Source organism: Salvelinus alpinus, chromosome 2 (genome assembly GCF_045679555.1).
Source record: "Salvelinus alpinus chromosome 2, SLU_Salpinus.1, whole genome shotgun sequence".
Taxonomy (NCBI): domain Eukaryota; kingdom Metazoa; phylum Chordata; class Actinopteri; order Salmoniformes; family Salmonidae; genus Salvelinus; species Salvelinus alpinus.
The window spans coordinates 128,011,975-128,031,350 of record NC_092087.1 but is presented as its reverse complement, the minus strand read 5'-3'; the positions used below and the strand labels follow the sequence as shown (position 1 = coordinate 128,031,350).

General features: G+C 43.1%; 1 protein-coding gene across 2 annotated transcripts in view; it reads right to left on the bottom strand.

Annotated features, from left to right (window-relative positions):
• Positions 1-413: 413 nt before the first annotated feature.
• Positions 414-19,376, bottom strand: part of LOC139568716 (protein kinase C alpha type-like) — a 220,610-nt gene continuing 201,647 nt past the window's right edge. For both annotated transcript variants that reach the window (XM_071390747.1, XM_071390748.1), the window contains 2 exons: positions 15,897-16,037; positions 414-4,340 (listed from right to left, as the gene is read on the bottom strand). In XM_071390747.1, coding sequence (XP_071246848.1) covers positions 4,170-4,340; positions 15,897-16,037 — 312 coding nt within the window. In that variant the 3' untranslated portion in view covers positions 414-4,169. The remainder of the gene's footprint in view (positions 4,341-15,896; positions 16,038-19,376) is intronic.

Sequence of the window (19,376 nt, the reverse complement as noted above, 5' to 3'; positions counted from 1 at the left end):
CAATCCCCATTTTGAGTGCAATCAGAACACTTGATGAATGTGAGTTGACAGCAATGTCACATTATTTTAAGAGTCTGTAATAAACAATTTATAAGGCATTTATAAATTGTGTGTTCACCATTTATGAATCATTAGTAGTCTTTTTGCAATTTAAAGTGAGCGCCATTTGTACTTCAGAAATCCATTCAAAATGCTTGGAGTGACCGGTGTAATTTCAATGTGGGAGTACTGATTAATACATGGCGAGCAAACTTTTTGTAAATGCCTTCTAAATGGTTTATTATGGACCGTAAAGTGTTACCCAGTATCTTTAAATAGAGTAACGTCACAGCCAGGAATGAACCTTTTATAATGGTGGATTTTGATGAGTTGAGTACAAGTTTAAGTAAAAAAGACAACAGCTTCCGAATAGCCATTATTTAGATTTTTTATTTGCATTATCATACAGTAGGTACAAATGACACTGTTGATTACAAGGTAAGTAGCTCAGACTCGCTTTCAAAGGGTTTTGGGGAGAACAGACATAAACCATTTGCAAAATACAATATATTCTTTCTTTTACAAGTCTATGTAGATATCTAAATCATTATGTACATGGACAGAAGAAGCGCTTGTTTTGGACATGAACCAACAGAAAATGGGGGAGAGGTTAGAGTCTGGCTGTTTCTCAAATGGCACCCTATTCCCTATATAGCGCACTACTTTTGACCAGGGCCTATGGTCAAAAGTAGTGCAATATATAGGGAATAGGGTGCCATTTGGGATGCACAACGTAGGAGCTAAGGCAAAGGAAAATATAAAGCAAGATGTAAACGAAGGTGAAAAAGAACACATTTGGCCAATTCTTTCCCCAGTGAGTTTTAGGAGGATGGGAAGGGGCAAAGAGGGCAGGTTGGTGTCAGCCTGTAGAGGTGAGTTTCTCGGACAAAACTGCATTCATGAACTGATTGGATCTTGAAGGAGAAGGGATGAGGGCTTTGTCAATAAGAGAATGGATCGATTGCCCAGGCACTGAGAAAGGGGGGAGGAATGGAAGGATGGACAGAGGAGATGAGCTACCCAGACAGGGGGTTTAACAGGCCAATAGGATGAGGAACAGGGTTGTTCACTGATCAATTATTCACTCATCCACACACTCACTCATTTATTCACTCATCAACCACTCATTTATGGTTTCCTTCCTTCCTTCTCTCTCTCTCTCACACACACATGTAAACACACACACTGACTGATAGGCACAGGGAGGTAAGGTAAGGTGTAAGCAGGCATGGTATTGCAGAAGGGTCATACTGCTGTCCGGCTATAAAGTATAAAGGTAAACTCCCACAGAGGTGTAGGCTACTAACGTGACATAAAAAAACCCTACAAGAAACGACTGCCGGATTGACTGGCATCAGAACCATGTGGACATTATTTGAATTAGCATTCCCGTAGCTACATATTTTTAGCGAGAAGCACATGGGTCGGCAAGACGTTGTGAAATGTGGCGTTGGCACACTCTCTTGGACTAACCACTAAGAGTCTACCAGGAAGAGACATCTGTATAGACAACACATCGGTATTGACCAGACTTCGGTATTGGCCAGACTTCGGTATTGACAAGACTTCGGTAATGACGGGTCATTGGTATGACTACAGCTAGTGCAACGCTGCCATTGTCGGGTTCTGGCTGTTTCAGGTTTGGCACAGTTACGAGGTTGGGAAAAGGTTTACAGGAGCAAAAGTCGAGGGAATTGTATAAATCTAGCAACAGTTAGATGTTAAGATATGAATTGCTATGGTGATTATTCTGCAAAACATTCCTGAATTACTTGAGCAGAATCTATAACCAAACAAAAAGACGACGACAATAAAAATAATGTAAATTGTATTTTTTTTTATACGAACAAACAACACTAACGATAAGAAGAAACAAAACCCCTTCATTGAGACACTAGAGAGCAAGTTGTCCCGCTGGTCTAGTACAGAGATGTGTTTAGGAGTTCCCCTAACAGCATATCTGGAGTCAGATTTGCCCATAGTCTCCTAATTGTGGATGGCTAGGATTAGGGTAGGTTCAGCTGATCTTGGATCTGTGTTTGGGCGGAGACTCCTTGCTGTCCAACCAGGGGCCTGGTTACTGGTACTGAGTATCATGCAGCATTTATATCAATATGTTTTTTTTTAATCCTTACCAACAACATGCAGATACAAGAGCCAGGCACACATTCAGTCAACTCACTCAGCGATCGCGTTCAAGGACATCGGATATGTGCGATGGAGACGAGAGACAATCGGAAAACCTTTAATATCTGCAAAAGTCCTCCAGATGTTTCTCTCGGTTTGCGAATCCCGACCGACTCTATTAAAGACTTTGTCACCTAATTGTTACAAAGTTGATATTTCTGGGGGGTACTTTATTTTTTACATAGAAATATGTTAACCTATCTAACGTAATAAAATCACATTCAGTTGTTGGTATAAAATCTGCGAGATACTATACTTTTTTAAAATAGCTCATTAATATTTACAAAAGAGTTAATACACTGGTATGTGTTACATTAAAATATTAATTAGAACTAATTGGGGGGGGATGCATGACATCACATAAAAGCAGAAAAGGGAACTAAACGTTTTAATAACGTGATACTCTAGTCAGTGTTAGAATGGTGTTATATTCATGTATAAGGGTATAAGCATGCAATATAATATTGCACGGTTTATAGAGTAAGCAAACAATAACTCGACATCAATTTAATTTAGTCGCTACCTCTCAAGCAAAAAAAAATGAGTTTTAGGTAATTTACTTCCTAAATCCTCAAGAAATTTCCCTCAGGAACTTCACTTTGAAGGACTTCTTCAGGTCAAAGAGAATCATAGCCATCGAGGGCCTTTTTGATAAGTGGGCAGAAGGTTGTCACAAAGTAGTGTTACTGTATCACGATTTGGTTTTGGATAGACCACCTTTATACTTCTGTTGCCCTGTGATTCTTGTGTAGGTGTTTAAAGAAGATGGGACTGTTGCACTGCCTACTTCATCTAACCACAACTTCTACTGCGTTCCGTCTCACTGTCCACTCACAGTTGTAAACCTAATGACAAGATAACCGTACAACCTGTAAATGTAATGGTGTGTGTACAGATGTATGATCTTAATTTGAGCCAGTTTGCAACAGCAGGAAAATAATCCTTGCGGCTTCAGGAAATGTGAGTTATTATGCGTATTATAATTAATAGCCTTTTTTCTTTTTAGGGGTTGATACATTTTTCATACGGGAAAATTACAAACTTCAGAAGCCTTTTTAAACCTCAAACACATTGCACATTTTAGTTTGCAATGCAGGAAAGTTTTCCTGCAATAGGGTGATCAAATTAAGATCCTACATCGTATGTGCGTGTTATTGTTAGTGTGATATTCGTACTGGGTGTGTATTATTTGATATACATTGAAACATAGGGGCACCTGTAATGACGCATATTGAAATAAAATCTCACCAAGACAAGGTAAAACTGTAAACATAGTCTCCCTGTACTGACCACATATTTGGCTCTGACCCAATAGCTCAAAACAAGAGATTATGTTTGTAGTTGCCTTGGGTTTCAATGGAGACTAGTATAGCCAGTACAGGGTTTAACAAGAAGTTAACCCTTCGCTCTAGAATCAGAAAAAAAACTGGCATAGTTTCATGGGTTTTGTCCCACACATTCAAAACAACAGGTCAGTCAGCTCAATATCTATCAAGATTCATTTCAATATCTATCATGATTCATTTCAATATCTATCATGATTCATTTCGATATCTATCATGATTCATTTCAATTGGCGTTGATTTCAAATAATTGCCCATTCGAATACAAACACAACAGGTGGGTGGGAAAGTATATCAACTCTACATACACCTCCTTCCTCAAACCTTCACCCTCCCCCTCACCATTAACACACAGCACTTCCACTCACCAACTCCTCTCACTCAGAGCCCCAAGTCCAGTTCCTAGAGGACACATCATTAATACATTGATAGAGGAACTCAAAATGGCGGTCGATATCAGGGTCTGTGTTGTTGTTGTAGAGTTGGACCAGTTTTGGTGATTGGGAGTTTGGCTTGAAGAGGCTGCAGTTGGTGGAGGGTTAGTGCTAGGTAGGTAGCAGAGGTAGGAAGGGGGTCCGTGGTCCCCCCCCGCCCTCCTCCTCATACAGTGTGCAGGGCGACCAGGGAGGGGTGCACGAACTGGGGGTTGATGAAGGAGAAGCCTGAGAAGTCGGCTTGGTCGATGTTGGCGATGACCAGCTGGTCGGGAGGCGTGAGCTGGGGCTGGGTGCGCGTGAAGAACTTGTCGAAGTTCTCCGCCCCTTTGCCGCACTGCGAGAGAGGGATAGAAAGAGAGAGAGAGAGCGAAAGAGAGGTTTTAAAATGGGAGGCGTAGGTGGCTGCAACTGTAGCATACGGAACACACAAAGGTAAGAAATACTGTGCATGTGCAAATGTGAAACTGGGCTTCATTATATATCCCTCCACCTCCATCGCCTGGTCTGCTAAACGAGAGAACGGGGGGGAAAGAGAGAACATTTCGCACCTGATACTGCCATTTCTACTCCTATTCCCCCCCTCCTGTTCCCATGCTAACATCACATGACATGCTCTACATCCCAGCCTGAGTCCCAAATGTACACCCCATTCCCATTCTTTTGCACTATAGAGGGTATAGGGTGCCATTTGGGAGGAAACCCCAGTCACCTGGATTCTAATGTTTTTAATGCAATTGAATCCAATGGTTTAAAAAGTAACATTGGCGCGCAGCTGTGAAACACTAATCAGTACTGTACAAACAAGACTTTGGAAAGAGTCGCAGAGGGAATTGAGGAAGATGTCAGCACCTCCACAGTCAAACACGTCTTAGCCACTTCTGATCGAGTAACCCGTTTTGCTCGAGCGCCTCGTGTTGTTTGGATGTACAGTGGGGTCTGTAATTATTGACACACTTGGTACAGTAGGGTTCGATTCCCACAGGGGACCCGTATGAAAATGTATGCACTCATTACTGTTAGTTGTGCTGGGTAAGAGAGTCTGCTAAATGACTCAAATGTACATGTAAAATAAAGACGAGCAATAACAACTGTGTTAAATAAATATGACCCCTACCGTTGTGAAAAAAATATATTAATTTTGAAAAAATATATTTTTCTCTGAGCAATTGTATCAGTATAAAATAATTTAAAAAAAATTGCGCATACAATAGTTGATTTATTTTATACAGTCCTTATTGCTCATCTTTATCAAGGGTGTCAATCATTTCATACCCCACTGTATATAGAGGCTTTATGTAACATCTCACCTCAAATGTCAAATCTGATTGCGTTGCGACAAACGAAAAGTTCACTTGAATCAAAACAGCGAGGTCGCCAAATCGATGTACAGCGGGGTTGTCAAAGGGTTAATTGGCGTGTTGACAGGAGCAGAGCAAACTTCTGCTATATTGAACGTGAGAAATGTGGAGCGGCTTTCATCACGACTGTAAAGACAGGGCTATCCAAACCTAGCAATAGCAGGGAGACGTATCAGGCGAGGGTGGTTGGATTAGCATTCAACAGCTAACAAGCCGAGGTCAACTACGTGAACGCTCTGAGAGCATGGGTGTACATCTCATTTCTGTCGTCTGCAAGATGATAGTCCAAGAAAACATACAGTATGGGATTGAGTTGTATGTATGTATGACATGAAACAAGCTACAGTTATACCTCTGTATAAGAAGGGGATAAAGTCTGACCCTGGGAATTATAGGCCTGCATCTATCCTCTGTGTAACATCAAAGAGCAAATGTATGAATATGTTAACAAACAGGGTCTAATGTATGATTTTCAGTCGGGTTTTAGAAAAACATGTCTACTTTACTTGACTGACTTCATCAGGAAAGAGATTGATGAGGGAAATCTGTGTGGAATGGTACTGCTTGACCTACAGAAGGCCTTTGATACAGTTAACCACTGTCTCCTAATCTCCAAACTGGAGGCACTGGGGTTAAGCAGTATCCCTCTAGGCTGGGTAAAGTCCTATTTATCAGGAAGGGAGAAAGTAGTAGAGGTTAATGGTTCACTGTCTCAGGCAAACCCAATGAGTTGTGGCGTTCCGCAGGGGAGCGTGCTTGGCCCTCTGCTGTTTTTATTGTATATTAATGATATGAAAGATGCTTGTTCTTGCCGTCTTTTTCTTTATGCGGATGACTCTACACTTCTGGTGTCTCACAAAAGTAAAACTAACTACTACTTGGAGAGCATACTTAGCACAGAGCTTACTAACATTAGCAAATGGCTTGGAGATAATACGTTATCTCTGCACTTAGGGAAAACTGAAGCAATTATTTTTGGATCCAGACCTAAATTGTGTAGGTTGTCTGAAATCAGAGTGGAGTTAGGGGGTGAGGTGCTGACTACTAAAACCTCTGTTAGCTACTTGGGATGTATCCTTGATGGAAGCTTGGGAGGTGAGAGGGTGGCCAATAAGGTGCTAGGGAAGGTTAATGCCAGGATTACGTTTTTGGCTAGAACGTCCAAGCTGCTTGATAAGGACTCCATGAAAGTGCTAGCTACTGCCCTCATTCAATGCCATTTTGACTATGCTAGTACTTCCTGGTTTGGGGGCTTATCTAAACTTATGAAGGGGAAGCTCCAGATAGCCCAGAATAAGCTGATCAGGGTAGTTTTGAAGGTGTCCACGTACTCATAAAGGCAGGAGCTGCTTTCAGGAACTAAACTGGTTGCCTCTTGAGGCTAGGGTGTCCCAGATTAGACTAGGTTTGGTTTACAGGAGTATTTATGGTCCTGCGCCCAGATATCTAAGTGATTACTTTCCTCGTGTTAGGGATGCACATAATCACAGCACCAGATCAGGTGTTGCTGATGTGTGCTTGTACAGGTTCAGGAGTAATGCTGGGAAAGGTACTTTCTTGTATACTGGAGCATCAGAATGGAATGAGTTGCCTCTGCCTATTAAAACAATGTCCTCTCTGGACAGCTTTAAAAATAAAGTAAAAATATGTTTGATGTCCTCTGTGCCCATATGAATAACCCCTATGATGTAACTGGAATGATGAGATAGATGTTCTTCTTTTATGTTTTTGTTTTATTATTTCACTGCCGTACTGTGTTCGATCTTGTATAGCCATCTTGTCTCAAAAGGACCACAATGGAAATTTCATGTATGGCTTTGTATGGCTTTTAAGTTTTACGTGTGCTTGTTTTTTAATATTAATAATAATTAATTAATAAACTAAACTAAACTAAATAGTTCTCAATGGAGTCAAGCCAGCATTCAGTTGTCTTATTTAAAATTGTGTTGTGTATGTTTTTTAGAACTTGAATGCGAAATGGGCAGAGCAATCGATTTACACTTTACATTTGAGTCATTTAGCAGATGCCCTTATCCAGAGTGACTGGGGAATACGTCTGCTTACGTATTTTGCATGGTTGTTACAGTATGTCAATACATCTGAATAAGAGCAGCTGCTCTAGTCCTATGGCATTACTGAAGAACATTAGGGCGACTGGGACGCAAATGGCACAAAATGGCCGCCAAAACACCAAAAATACTGCTGTGAGCACTGCTGTCAGTCGCGTCACACTTCTGACACCCTTTAAAGTGCCTCGCGCTGTGGCTTGAACTGGAAGGCCTCAATTCCACTTCGTGACACAGTGTGCCTTCTAACAGTCGATACGTGAAGGCCTGTAGAGCTTGGAACACTTCTTTTCAAAGGCAATCTTCCCCCCAAAATGGTGGTTTATTTTGGAGGATACTGGTGCGTAGGTTGCAGTGATTCCCTGTTGGGTTGGGGTCTTAAGAGTCTAAGGATTGTCGCCAGTACCTCGGGCAATTGGGTCAATTCAAATAGATAACAGCTCAAAACGCTTTAGAACCATTACATTACTAAGGATACAGTCAACACATAAAATGACAATGGAAAATCTATAATAACACACCAAAGTTCATAGGGGCATTACAGAGAGCACATGCAGTGGGGCCTGGGGAATTAAAGACTAATTCTCTAACTTCACAGTGTGGTTCTGTTGTTTACACCAGAAACCCTGCTGCACCTCTTCTTCTCGCTCTGTCCTCATCAGTTATTCCACCTACTCTGTGTGTGTGTGTGTGTGTTTGTTCTACTTAATGGGCTTTAAATCTCCCCAGGGACCTGGCAGGGAATATCCCTCCCTCTCTATATCTCTCTCTGTACAGTAAGCCGACATGGGAAAAGGATATTGGTTGATTCACATTACTTAGCCGAGACAAGCAGATGCAAGCTGTACTGTGCTGGCCTCGTTACGCACCTGTAACAGGGTTGGATATGCTTCCTCTTGCTACTGCAGAAATATTTATTTGGATGTTTATGTATTCAGATTGGCTAGTTGAATTTACACGTCAATAAGGTGTAATGCCATTGGCCACACTTGCAGATAGGGGAAGATTGGTGATATATTGACTCTAAATCTATATCACTCACTGATTAGGACACCTCAGAAATACACCCAACATAGTTGCTGGAACCATGCCAGAAAGGACAATGTGAAAGGTAAAAATCTGAACCAGCGCGGTAACGTTTGGGTTGGCATGATAGTGTTTTTTATCATGGAAAGCCTGTGTCTGGAAGTTCTTTCTCCAGAGTGGAATTCCCTATGGATTCCCTACGGAGGCCTACATTGTTGTACAGCTGTGTGTGTTCCACTGTGGTTGGAAAACCTCCATTGATTGGGTCGGTGTGGTCGTCTACACGGCACGTCGGTGGCGAATCGAAGAGGAGAAGTCCTGTTGTCCTATATTCATAGTTGTGTGGTGTATGTGTGTGTCCGTGTGTGTGTGCGCAGTGGGCCTGGGGCCTCCGACTGTACTCCTGTGTCCTCCTCGACTCCTACGCTGACTGACAAGTGACACCAGCCACCCACTGTCACTCTGTGTCAAGACGCAGGAGGACGGAGAAGAGGAAAGATAGCAACAACACACATCAACATAGAAGAGAGAAAGCACATAGTGATACGGCGACATTTGTGGCGCAAAAGAGCACAGATCTCCCTATTATACATATTGTTGAAGAAAAGCCACAAATTCAATCACGCTACAACAGATTATGATGAGGTTTATGGGATTTGTGTCCACAAAAGAGATGGATGAAAGGAGTACTGCACAAATTCCTTCCGTCACCCTCGATCATCAGTCTCCTCGAATACTGTAGTATTCGAGCATAGTGGTGCCTGCATGCAAATAGCCATTTGTCTTGTTTGAACAATGGCCAGTCAGTCACACATACAGTCAGAGATCTCATATTGATCTAGACAAACAATCTCCCACATTTCTTCCCAAATGAAAAAAACACATCTTCCACTAAAAGGCAATATATTTCTACCCAACCTCTTTTCTTATCACCTCTCCTCTTTTAAATCCTCCCCCTTTGTCTCTGAGACCTAACCCCCATATGCAAACGTGTCTCTGGTCAATTGAACTTCAATTCAATTCATTCATGAAGTCAAGTGCAATTCCAATTCCAGCTTACTTCCTGGATTGACTGACTGTCGACTCCAATGAAATTGACTCAAACCTGCTGTAGCTTCGTTTCGCTGTGTTTAATGTCTGTTACAATGTCACTCATTGTACACGCTACGTTGCGCTACTCTTAATGACAGATGGCATTGCTCGTAAACTGCCGTTTGACCTACTTTGGGTCTTTCTCTGTGTCACACACACACACAGGAACTCAAACACAAAGGAACTCTATTTAGTATGATAAATGGCTATGTCTGTTTCTATTAAAATACTTGCTGAGGTATTCTCTCTCTCTCTTTCTCTCCAATCCGCTCTTACTACAGAACGACCTCAGCATCTCACTGTTGTTTTGATGATCTCTTCTTACAGTGCCTTGAGAAAGTATTCATACCCCTCAACTTAATCCACATCGTTGTTACAGCCTGAATTCAAAATGGATTAAATATATATATTTTTTAACCCATCTACACACAATACCCCAATAGAAGTTTTGGCAAATGTATTGAAAATGATATATAGAAATTGCATTTGCATAAGTATTCACACCTCTGAGTCAATACTTTGTCGAAGCACCTTTGTCAGCGAATACAGATGTGAGTCTTTCTAGGTAAATCGCTAAGAGCTTTCCACACCTGGATTGTGCACCATTTGCCCATTATTTTTTTCAAAATTCTTCAAGCTCTGTAACATCGGTTGATTATCATTGCTAGACAAATCAGCTTGAAAATGGTTAAGTCAAAACTGTAACTCGGCCACTCAGGAACATTCACTGTCTTCTTGGTAAGCAAATCCAGTGTTTATATGGCCTTTCAGGTTGTTTCAGGTATTTTGTCCTGCTGAAAGGTGAATTCATCTCCCAGTGTCTGGTGGAAAGCAGACAACCAGGTTTTCCTCTAGGATTTTGCCTGTGCTTAGCTCCATTCCTTTTATCCTGCAAAACTCCCCAGACTTAACGATAACAAGCATACCCATAACATGATGCAACCACCACTATTCTTGACATTTTTGAGAGTGTTACTCAGTAATGTGTTTGATGTGATTTTCCCCAAACTTAACACTTTATATTCAGGACAAAAATGTAACTGCTTTGCCAAAACATTTTCAGTATTGCTTTAGTACCTTGATGCAAACAGGATGCATGTTTTGGAATATGTTTTATTCTGTACAGGCTTCCTTCTTTTCACTCTGTCAATTATGTTAGTATTGTGCAGTAACTACAATGTTGTTGATCCATCCTCAGTTTTCTCCTATCACCTGTAACTGTTTTAAAGTCACCATTGGCCTCATGCTGAAATCTCTGAGTGGTTTGCCTTATGTTCCAATCCAACACTTCCTCAATATGACTACCTTAAAACGGAAATGAAACGCCGAGTCTCAAATAGCCGTCTGCCCCTTTTTGATACCCGGGCAACGGCACAAATTTAATCAAATAAACGTTTGTTTTAAATAAACCCGGGCTCTAAATTAATTATTTACCAGGTTACCATGAATTGTTTACAAGGTTTATTGTTTGACTTGTTACATTAAATGATATTGCCCGTAAGAAACTGCTAACCATTGACTGCTAACAGCTGGGAACTGCTAGCTAACTGACAAGCAGAAAAACAGTCAACAACTTCGGGAGTACAAACCTCTAGAAATCATCCGATCGCCCTCTAGTGGCAAGTAAGAACTGCCGAAAATGCACAGTTAATAGGAGAATAATTCTGGCAATGTTTAAAAAAAAAAAAAATTTAATAGAGGCACACTAAGACAAAATAAACATGACACAGTGTGTAAATCATATCACATTAGTGCAGGAAATGAAGAAATGTATTAAAATGTTAGAAGTGAATGCTGGAATTAAACAATGAACTATGCAAATGAGCAAAAGCTGTGCTCATTAAGGAAATAGACACCTGGCTCAAATAGAAGTTTGTCTCCAATAAGCGCCTGTTGTGTTCAGTGATTTAAACAAACACACACCCGGGCTATTAATTGAAGTTGTACGGTAAGCTCCCTTACCACAGTGATTCCATCACCATTAATCAGCAAGTCTCATATCCTTCCACTTTGACCCACTTCCATCTCTACAAACTTAAACCACATATCAAGTGGTTCTCTAAATATGAGTCTAGATCAGCTATATCTAAGAATAGCTACTGTGGCAGGTGTTCTTGTCAATCTCCCCTGCGTTCTATCTGTCCTGCTCTGTTTCCGATAGATGGATAAACCCTCTAGTGTTCATAATCTGGCTCTCGCTGTACCTGGCTATTAAATGGCAATCTCCCAGCTGTCAGAACAGGCATGAAGTGTGATTGAGGAGGAGAGGACTGAAGAGGAGGAGAGGATGAGAGGGGGATGAGGATGAGAGGACGAAAGGAGAAGAGGATTAGAGAGACAGAGTCAGGTCAGGGAGGGATGGATGGAGGTGTACGGATGAATCTAATGACAGCCAATTGGTTGTAATAGACTCCCGCTGGTGCCTGTGTTACAGTGGAGTTGGACGGAAATGGATGATGGTTATTATAGGTCAGGGGAAGAGGTTTAGTTCTCTCTATCTAACACACGCACGCACACACACACACAGCATGCACATTGCACATGTATACCAATATAGCTGAAGCACGTTAGGCACGCACGCATGCACACGCAAGCAAGCAACCGTGCACATACACACATAATGGTCTCTCCATATATCTTTTTACTTTTCCATCTATCCTTCTCCTTTCATCTTGTCTCTTGCCTTTCATCCACACACCTGCATTCAAACACACACCTCGAGCCACATACTCATACTGGAGTCCACACACAAACAAACACACACCTCAACCCACATACTGATACTGGAGTCCACACACAAACACACACATTGATACTGGAGTCCACACACAAACACACACATTTTAAGAAGACCACCATAGTGCCTGTGCCGAAGAACACTAAGGTAACCTGCCTAAATGACCACCGACCCGTAGCACTCACGTCTGCAGCCATGAAGTGCTTTGAAAGGCTGGTCATGGCTCACATCAACACCATTATCCCAGAAACCCTAGACCCACTTCAATTTGCATACCGCCCCAACAGATGCACAGATGACGCAATCTCTATTGCACTCCACCCTGCCCTTTCCCACCTGGAAAAAAGGAACACCTATGTGAGAATGCTATTCATTGACCACAGCTCAGCGTTTAACACCACAGTGCCCTCAAAGCTCATCAATAAGTTAAGGACCCTGGGACTAAAGACCTTCCTCTGCAAATGGATCCTGGACTTCCTGACGGGCCGCCCCCAGATGGTAAGGGTAGGTAACAACACATCCGCCACGCTAATCCTCAACACAGTGGCCCCTCAGAGGTGCGTGCTCAGTCCCCTCCTGTACTCTCTGTTCACTCATGACTGCACGGCCAGGCACGACTCCAACACCATCATTAAGTTTGCAGATGACACAACAGTGGTAGGCCTGATCACCGACAACCTATAGGGAGGTCGTCAGAGACCTGGCCGTGTGGTGCCAGGACAACAACCTCTCCCTCAACATTATCAAGACAAAGGAGATGATCGTGGACTACAGGAAAAAGAGGACCGAGCACGCCCCCATTCTCATCGACGGGGCTGCAGTGGAGCAGGTTTAGAGCTTCAAGTTCCTTGGTGTCCACATCACCAACAACCTAACATGGTCCAAGCACACCAAGACAGTCGTGAAGAGGGCATGACAAAACCGATTCCCCCTCAGGAGACTGAAAAGATTTGGCATGGGTTCTCAGATCCTCAAAAGGTTCTACAGCTGCATCATCGAGAGTATCCTGACTGGTTCCGTCACTGCCTGGTATAACAACTGCTCGGCTCTTGACCGCAAGGCACTACAGAGGGTAGTGCGAACGGCCCAGTACATCACCGGAGCCAAGCTTCCTGCCATCCAGGTCCTCTATACCAGGCGGTGTCAGAGGAAGGCCCTACAAATTGTCAAAGACTCCAGCTACCCAAGTCATAGACTGTTCTCTCTGCTACCGCACGGCAAGCGGTACCGGAGCGCCAAGTCTAGGTCCAAGAGGCTTCTAAACAGCTTTTACCCCCAAGCCATAAAACTCCTGAACAGGTAGTCAAATAGCTACCCAAGACAATTTGCATTGCCCCCCCCCTCCCTCCTTTACACCGCTGCTACTCTCTGTTGTGATCATCTATGCATAGTCACTTTACTAACTCTACCTACATGTACATATTACCTCAACTAACCATTGCCCCCGCACATTGACTCTGTACCGGTACCCCCCTGTATATAGTCTCGCTATTGTTATTTTACTGCTGCTCTTTAATTACCTGTTACTTTTATTTCTTATTCTTATCCGTATTTTTTAAAACTGCATTGTTGGTTAGGGGCTCGTAAGTAAGAATTTCCCTGTAAGGTCTACTGTATTCGGCGCGTGTGACTAATACAATTTGATCTACCCACATACTCATACTGGAGTCCACACACAAATCCAGCGCGAGACTACAGGGACAGTGGGAGGCCAGTATTCACCTTGTGAGAAGCACTGGAGACCTTGGGGCTTGAAACAGAGGAGCTGCATATTTAAAATGAAGAAAGACAATGAAGACACGCACACAGCTGAACGTGCACACCGAATGACCTACTTCATCCCTTTCGCCTACTTCACTTTCATAATAAAGTATGTGTGTGTGTGTACACACAGGGATTCAAAAACACTCCCTGACTTCGTATGACAGCGAGGCCGCTCATATCTTTAACATGAGAGGCCTCGCTGTCATACGGAGTCAGGAGTGTTTTTGAATCCCTGTGTGTACGCGTGCGCACGCACACACACACACACACACACACACACACACACACACACACACACACACACACACACACACACACACACACACACACACACACACACACACACACACACACACACACACACACACACACACACACACACACACACACACACACTTTATTATGAAAAGGTGTGTTATTACACACTCTGTTGTTCCACTATGTAACTACTGCTTTGTAATTACACATTTGAAAGTCAACTATAATTGTTTGTCTCTGGGGAATATTCTCATTGCTGGGAGATTTAAGCACACACTATATGTGTACTTACATATACATACAATATGAAAACATAATGAGGTTGAATGAGGAGTATATGTGGTATATATGTGAATAAAATGACTAGTATTATTGTATTGTAGCCCATGCAGAGGCTTTGTGGTTAGAAAAGGTTGTCTTTAGTTCCGTGTGACGACTGAGAGACGATAGCCACTGGGGCTTTGCCATGCTTAACAAATGGTGCTGGACCGGACTGGACTGTAACCTGTGAGAGTTGCCAAACAGACACCGTTCAGATGCAGCCCAATCTGATCTGACAACAGACCAGATGGGAGTCTGCCTTGGCTCTACTATGGTGACAGACGGCCGCAGGACATTCACAGGTGTGTGTGTGTTTGTGTGTGTGTGCGTCTATTGTACACGTTTGCATAGTTTGTAAGTGTGTGTGTGTGTGTGTGTGTGTTTGTGAGTATGTATGTGTCTGTGTACACATAAATGTGTGCATGTGTGTGTGAGTGGGTGTTCTTACTCATCCGAATGCGAAACTGAGACAGCATCAGATAGTAAGCAACCAAATAGGACACACACTGTAACGAAACTCTAATTCTTCCTCCTCCTCGGACGAGGAGAGGAGAGAGGGATCGGAAGACCAATTTGCAGCGAGGTATGATGACATGATTATCTTTATTAACAAGACGAAACTAAACACACGAAGAACACTTGATAATTTTACAAAACAACAAAACGACGTAAACAGACCTGAACGAGAGAACTTACATAAAACATGAAGAACGCACGAACAGGAACAGACTACATATACTAACGACAACGAAACAGTCCCGTGTGGTGCGAACATACACTGACACGGAAGACAACCACCCACGACAAACAATGTGAAACAACCTCCCTATGTATGTCTCTCAATCAGAGGAAAACAAAAACACCTGCCTCTGATTGAGAGCCATACAAGGTCAATTAAACCTGACACTTAACATAGAACAAACACAGACTGCCCACCCAGCTCACGTCCTGACCCACTAAACACAACTATACAAAAGGAAAACAAGGTCAGGAACGTGACACACACACACTCCTCAGTGGAGTATATGTCCACTGTGTGTGAAAACGGGCCAAACCTACCAATGAACAGAGGATGTGACTCACTGTGCCACTGAAAGAACACAAAGCTACGACTGCGCCACCATTCCAATCATTTTGCATTAAAGAAGAAATATAGATTACCACAGCAAACAACATGTACAATGTACATTTTTTTTTTTAAACTTCATTTTAATCTGACATGGGTACTGTAGGTTGTGTGTATGGATGTGTGTGTGTGTGTGACTCACCCCTTTGGGCTTGAAGGGGGGCTGGATCTCGCGGTTCTGGAGGCGTTCCCAGTCGATGCGTCTGAAGAAGGCGTGCTCCTGGATGTCCCTCTCTCCCTCGGGGCCGCAGCCCAGACGCTTCGACGGGTGTTTGGTCATCAGCTGGGAGGGAAAAGCAGGGAAGGGCCATAGAGTTAGACCGGCTAGAATGGCAATTCTACAGATGAAAATGTCACTATTCTGTCAATAGTTCTGTCAATCAGGGAAGGGCCATAGAGATAGATCTAGATCTAGATAGACGCGTCCTCTTTTTATTCTCTCAATCTTATTCTCTCTTTTTTTCTGGGTCAGTAGGGAGCCAAACAGATGGGGGTTGTTAAAAAGGGATACAATCGTCCTTTCTCCTAGATGTAATGTGTTATTGTTGTCACTTACAATCGCACAGCAGGAGGCGACGTGGGGGAAAAAACCTGACATTGAAAAACCATCAAACAAACATATTTCCTTGTTGAACTAGAGCAGTAACCACGCTCAAACAACATCACGACAAATGTCAATAATGACAGCCACTCTTTGTGGGTTGGATTCACACTGGGGCCAGCCATACGGCAAATGTGTGAACGCACTGCTGTAAGTTGTTTTGGATAAAAGCATCTGCTAAATGGCATATAGTATATATTATAAAAGAAGAAAACAGCAGTGTACTTTTTGTACAGCACCAGTCAAAAGTTTGGACACACCTACTCATTCAAGGGTTTTTCTGTTTTTTACTATTTTCTACGTTGTAAAATAATAGTGAAGACATCAAAACTATGAAATAATACATATGGAATCATGTACTAACCAAAAATGGTTATAATATATAACCATAAAAATATATGTTATATTTCAGATTCTTCAGATAGCCACCCTTTGCGTGCTGCGGGTGGGTGTTGCTATGGTAACCAGTGAGCTGAGAAAAGGCGGGGCTTTACCTAGCAAAGACTTATAGATGACCTGTAGCCAGTGGGTTTGGCGACGAAAATGTAGCGAGGGCCAGCCAACAAGAGCATACAGGTCGCAGTGGTGGGTGGTATATGGGGCTTTGGTGACAAAACGGATGGCACTGTGATAGAGTGCATCCAATTTGCTGAGTAGAGTGTTGGAGGCTATTTGGTAAATGACATCGCAGAAGTCAAGGATCGGTAGGAGAGTCAGTTTTACGAGGGTATGTTTGGCAGCATGAGTGAAGGATGCTTTGTTGCGAAATAGGAAGCCGGTTCTACATATACAGTGGGGAGAACAAGTATTTGATGCACTGCCGATTTTGCAGGTTTTCCTACTTACAAAGCATGTAGAGGTCTGTAATTTCTATCATGGGTACACTTCAACTATGAGAGACGGAATCTAAAACAAAAATCCAGAAAATCACATTGTATGATTTTTAAGTAATTAATTTGCATTTTATTGCATGACATAAGTATTTGATACATCAGAAAAGCAGATCTTAATATTTGGTACAGAAACCTTTGTTTGCAATTACAGAGATCATACGTTTCCTGTAGTTCTTGACCAGGTTTGCACACACTGCAGCAGGGATTTTGGCCCACTCCTCCATACAGATCTTCTCCAGATCCTTCAGGTTTCGGGGCTGTCGCTGGGCAATACGGACTTTCAGCTCCCTCCAAAGATTTTCTATTGGGTTCAGGTCTGGAGACTGGCTAGGCCACTCCAGGACCTTGAGATGCTTCTTACGGCGCCACTCCTTAGTTGCCCTGGCTGTGTGTTTTGGGTCGTTGTCATGCTGGAAGACCCAGCCACGACCCATCTTCAATGCTCTTACTGAGGGAAGGAGGTTGTTGGCCAAGATCTCGCGATACATGGCCCCATCCATCCTCCCCTCAATACGGTGCAGTCATCCTGTACCCTTTGCAGAAAAGCATCCCCAAAGAATGATGTTTCCACCTCCATGCTTCACGGTTGGGATGGTGTTCTTGGGGTTGTACTCATCCTTCTTCTTCCTCCAAACACGGCGAGTGGAGTTTAGACCAAAAAGCTCTATTTTTGTCTCATCAGACCACATGACCTGCTCCCATTCCTCCTCTGGATCATCCAGATGGTCATTGGCAAACTTCAGACGGGCCTGGACATGCGCTGGCTTGAGCAGGTGGACCTTGCGTGCGCTGCAGGATTTTAATCCATGACGGTGTAGTGTGTTACTAATGGTTTTCTTTGAGACTGTGGTCCCAGCTCTCTTCAGGTCATTGACCAGGTCCTGCCGTGTAGTTCTGGGCTGATAACTCACCTTCCTCATGATCATTGATCCCCCACGAGGTGAGATCTTGCATGGAGCCCCAGACCGAGGGTGATTGACCATCATCTTGAACTTCTTCCATTTTCTAATAATTGCGCCAACAGTTGTTGCCTTCTCACCAAGCTGCTTGCCTATTGTCCTGTAGCCCATCCCAGCCTGTTGCATGTCTACAATTTTATCCCTGATGTCCTTATACAGCTCTCTGGTCTTGGCCATTGTGGAGAGGTTGGAGTCTGTTTGATTGAGTGTGTGGACAGGTGGTTTTTATACAGGTAACGAGTTCAAACAGGTGCAGTTAATACAGGTAATGAGTGGAGAACAGGAGGGCTTCTTAAAGAAAAACTAACAGGTCTGTGAGAGCCGGAATTCTTACTGGTTGGTAGGTGATCAAATACTTATGTCATACAATAAAATGCAAATTAATTACTTAAAAACCATACAATGTGATTTTCTGGATTTTTGTTTTAGATTCCGTCTCTCACAGTTGAAGTGTACCTATCATAAAAATTACAGACCTCTACATGCTTTGTAAGTAGGAAAACCTGCAAAATCGGCAGTGTATCAAATACTTGTTCTCCCCACTGTATATTCTATATATATATTACATTTACATTACATTTAAGTCATTTAGCAGACGCTCTTATCCAGAGCGACTTACAAATTGGTGCATTCACCTTATGATATCCAGTGGAACAACCACTTTACAATAGTGCATCTAACTCTTTTAAGGGGGGGGGGGGGTTAGAAGGATTACTTTATCCTATCCTAGGTATTCCTTAAAGAGGTGGGGTTTCAGGTGTCTCCGGAAGGTGGTGATTGACTCCGCTGACCTGGCGTCGTGAGGGAGTTTGTTCCACCATTGGGGTGCCAGAGCAGCGAACAGTTTTGACTGGGCTGAGCGGGAACTGTACTTCCTCAGAGGTAGGGAGGCGAGCAGGCCAGAGGTGGATGAACGCAGTGCCCTTGTTTGGGTGTAGGGCCTGATCAGAGCCTGAAGGTACGGAGGTGCCGTTCCCCTCACAGCTCCGTAGGCAAGCACCATGGTCTTGTAGCGGATGCGAGCTTCAACTGGAAGCCAGTGGAGAGAGCGGAGGAGCGGGGTGACGTGAGAGAACTTGGGAAAGTTGAACACCAGACGGGCTGCGGCGTTCTGGATGAGTTGTAGGGGTTTAATGGCACAGGCAGGGAGCCCAGCCAACAGCGAGTTG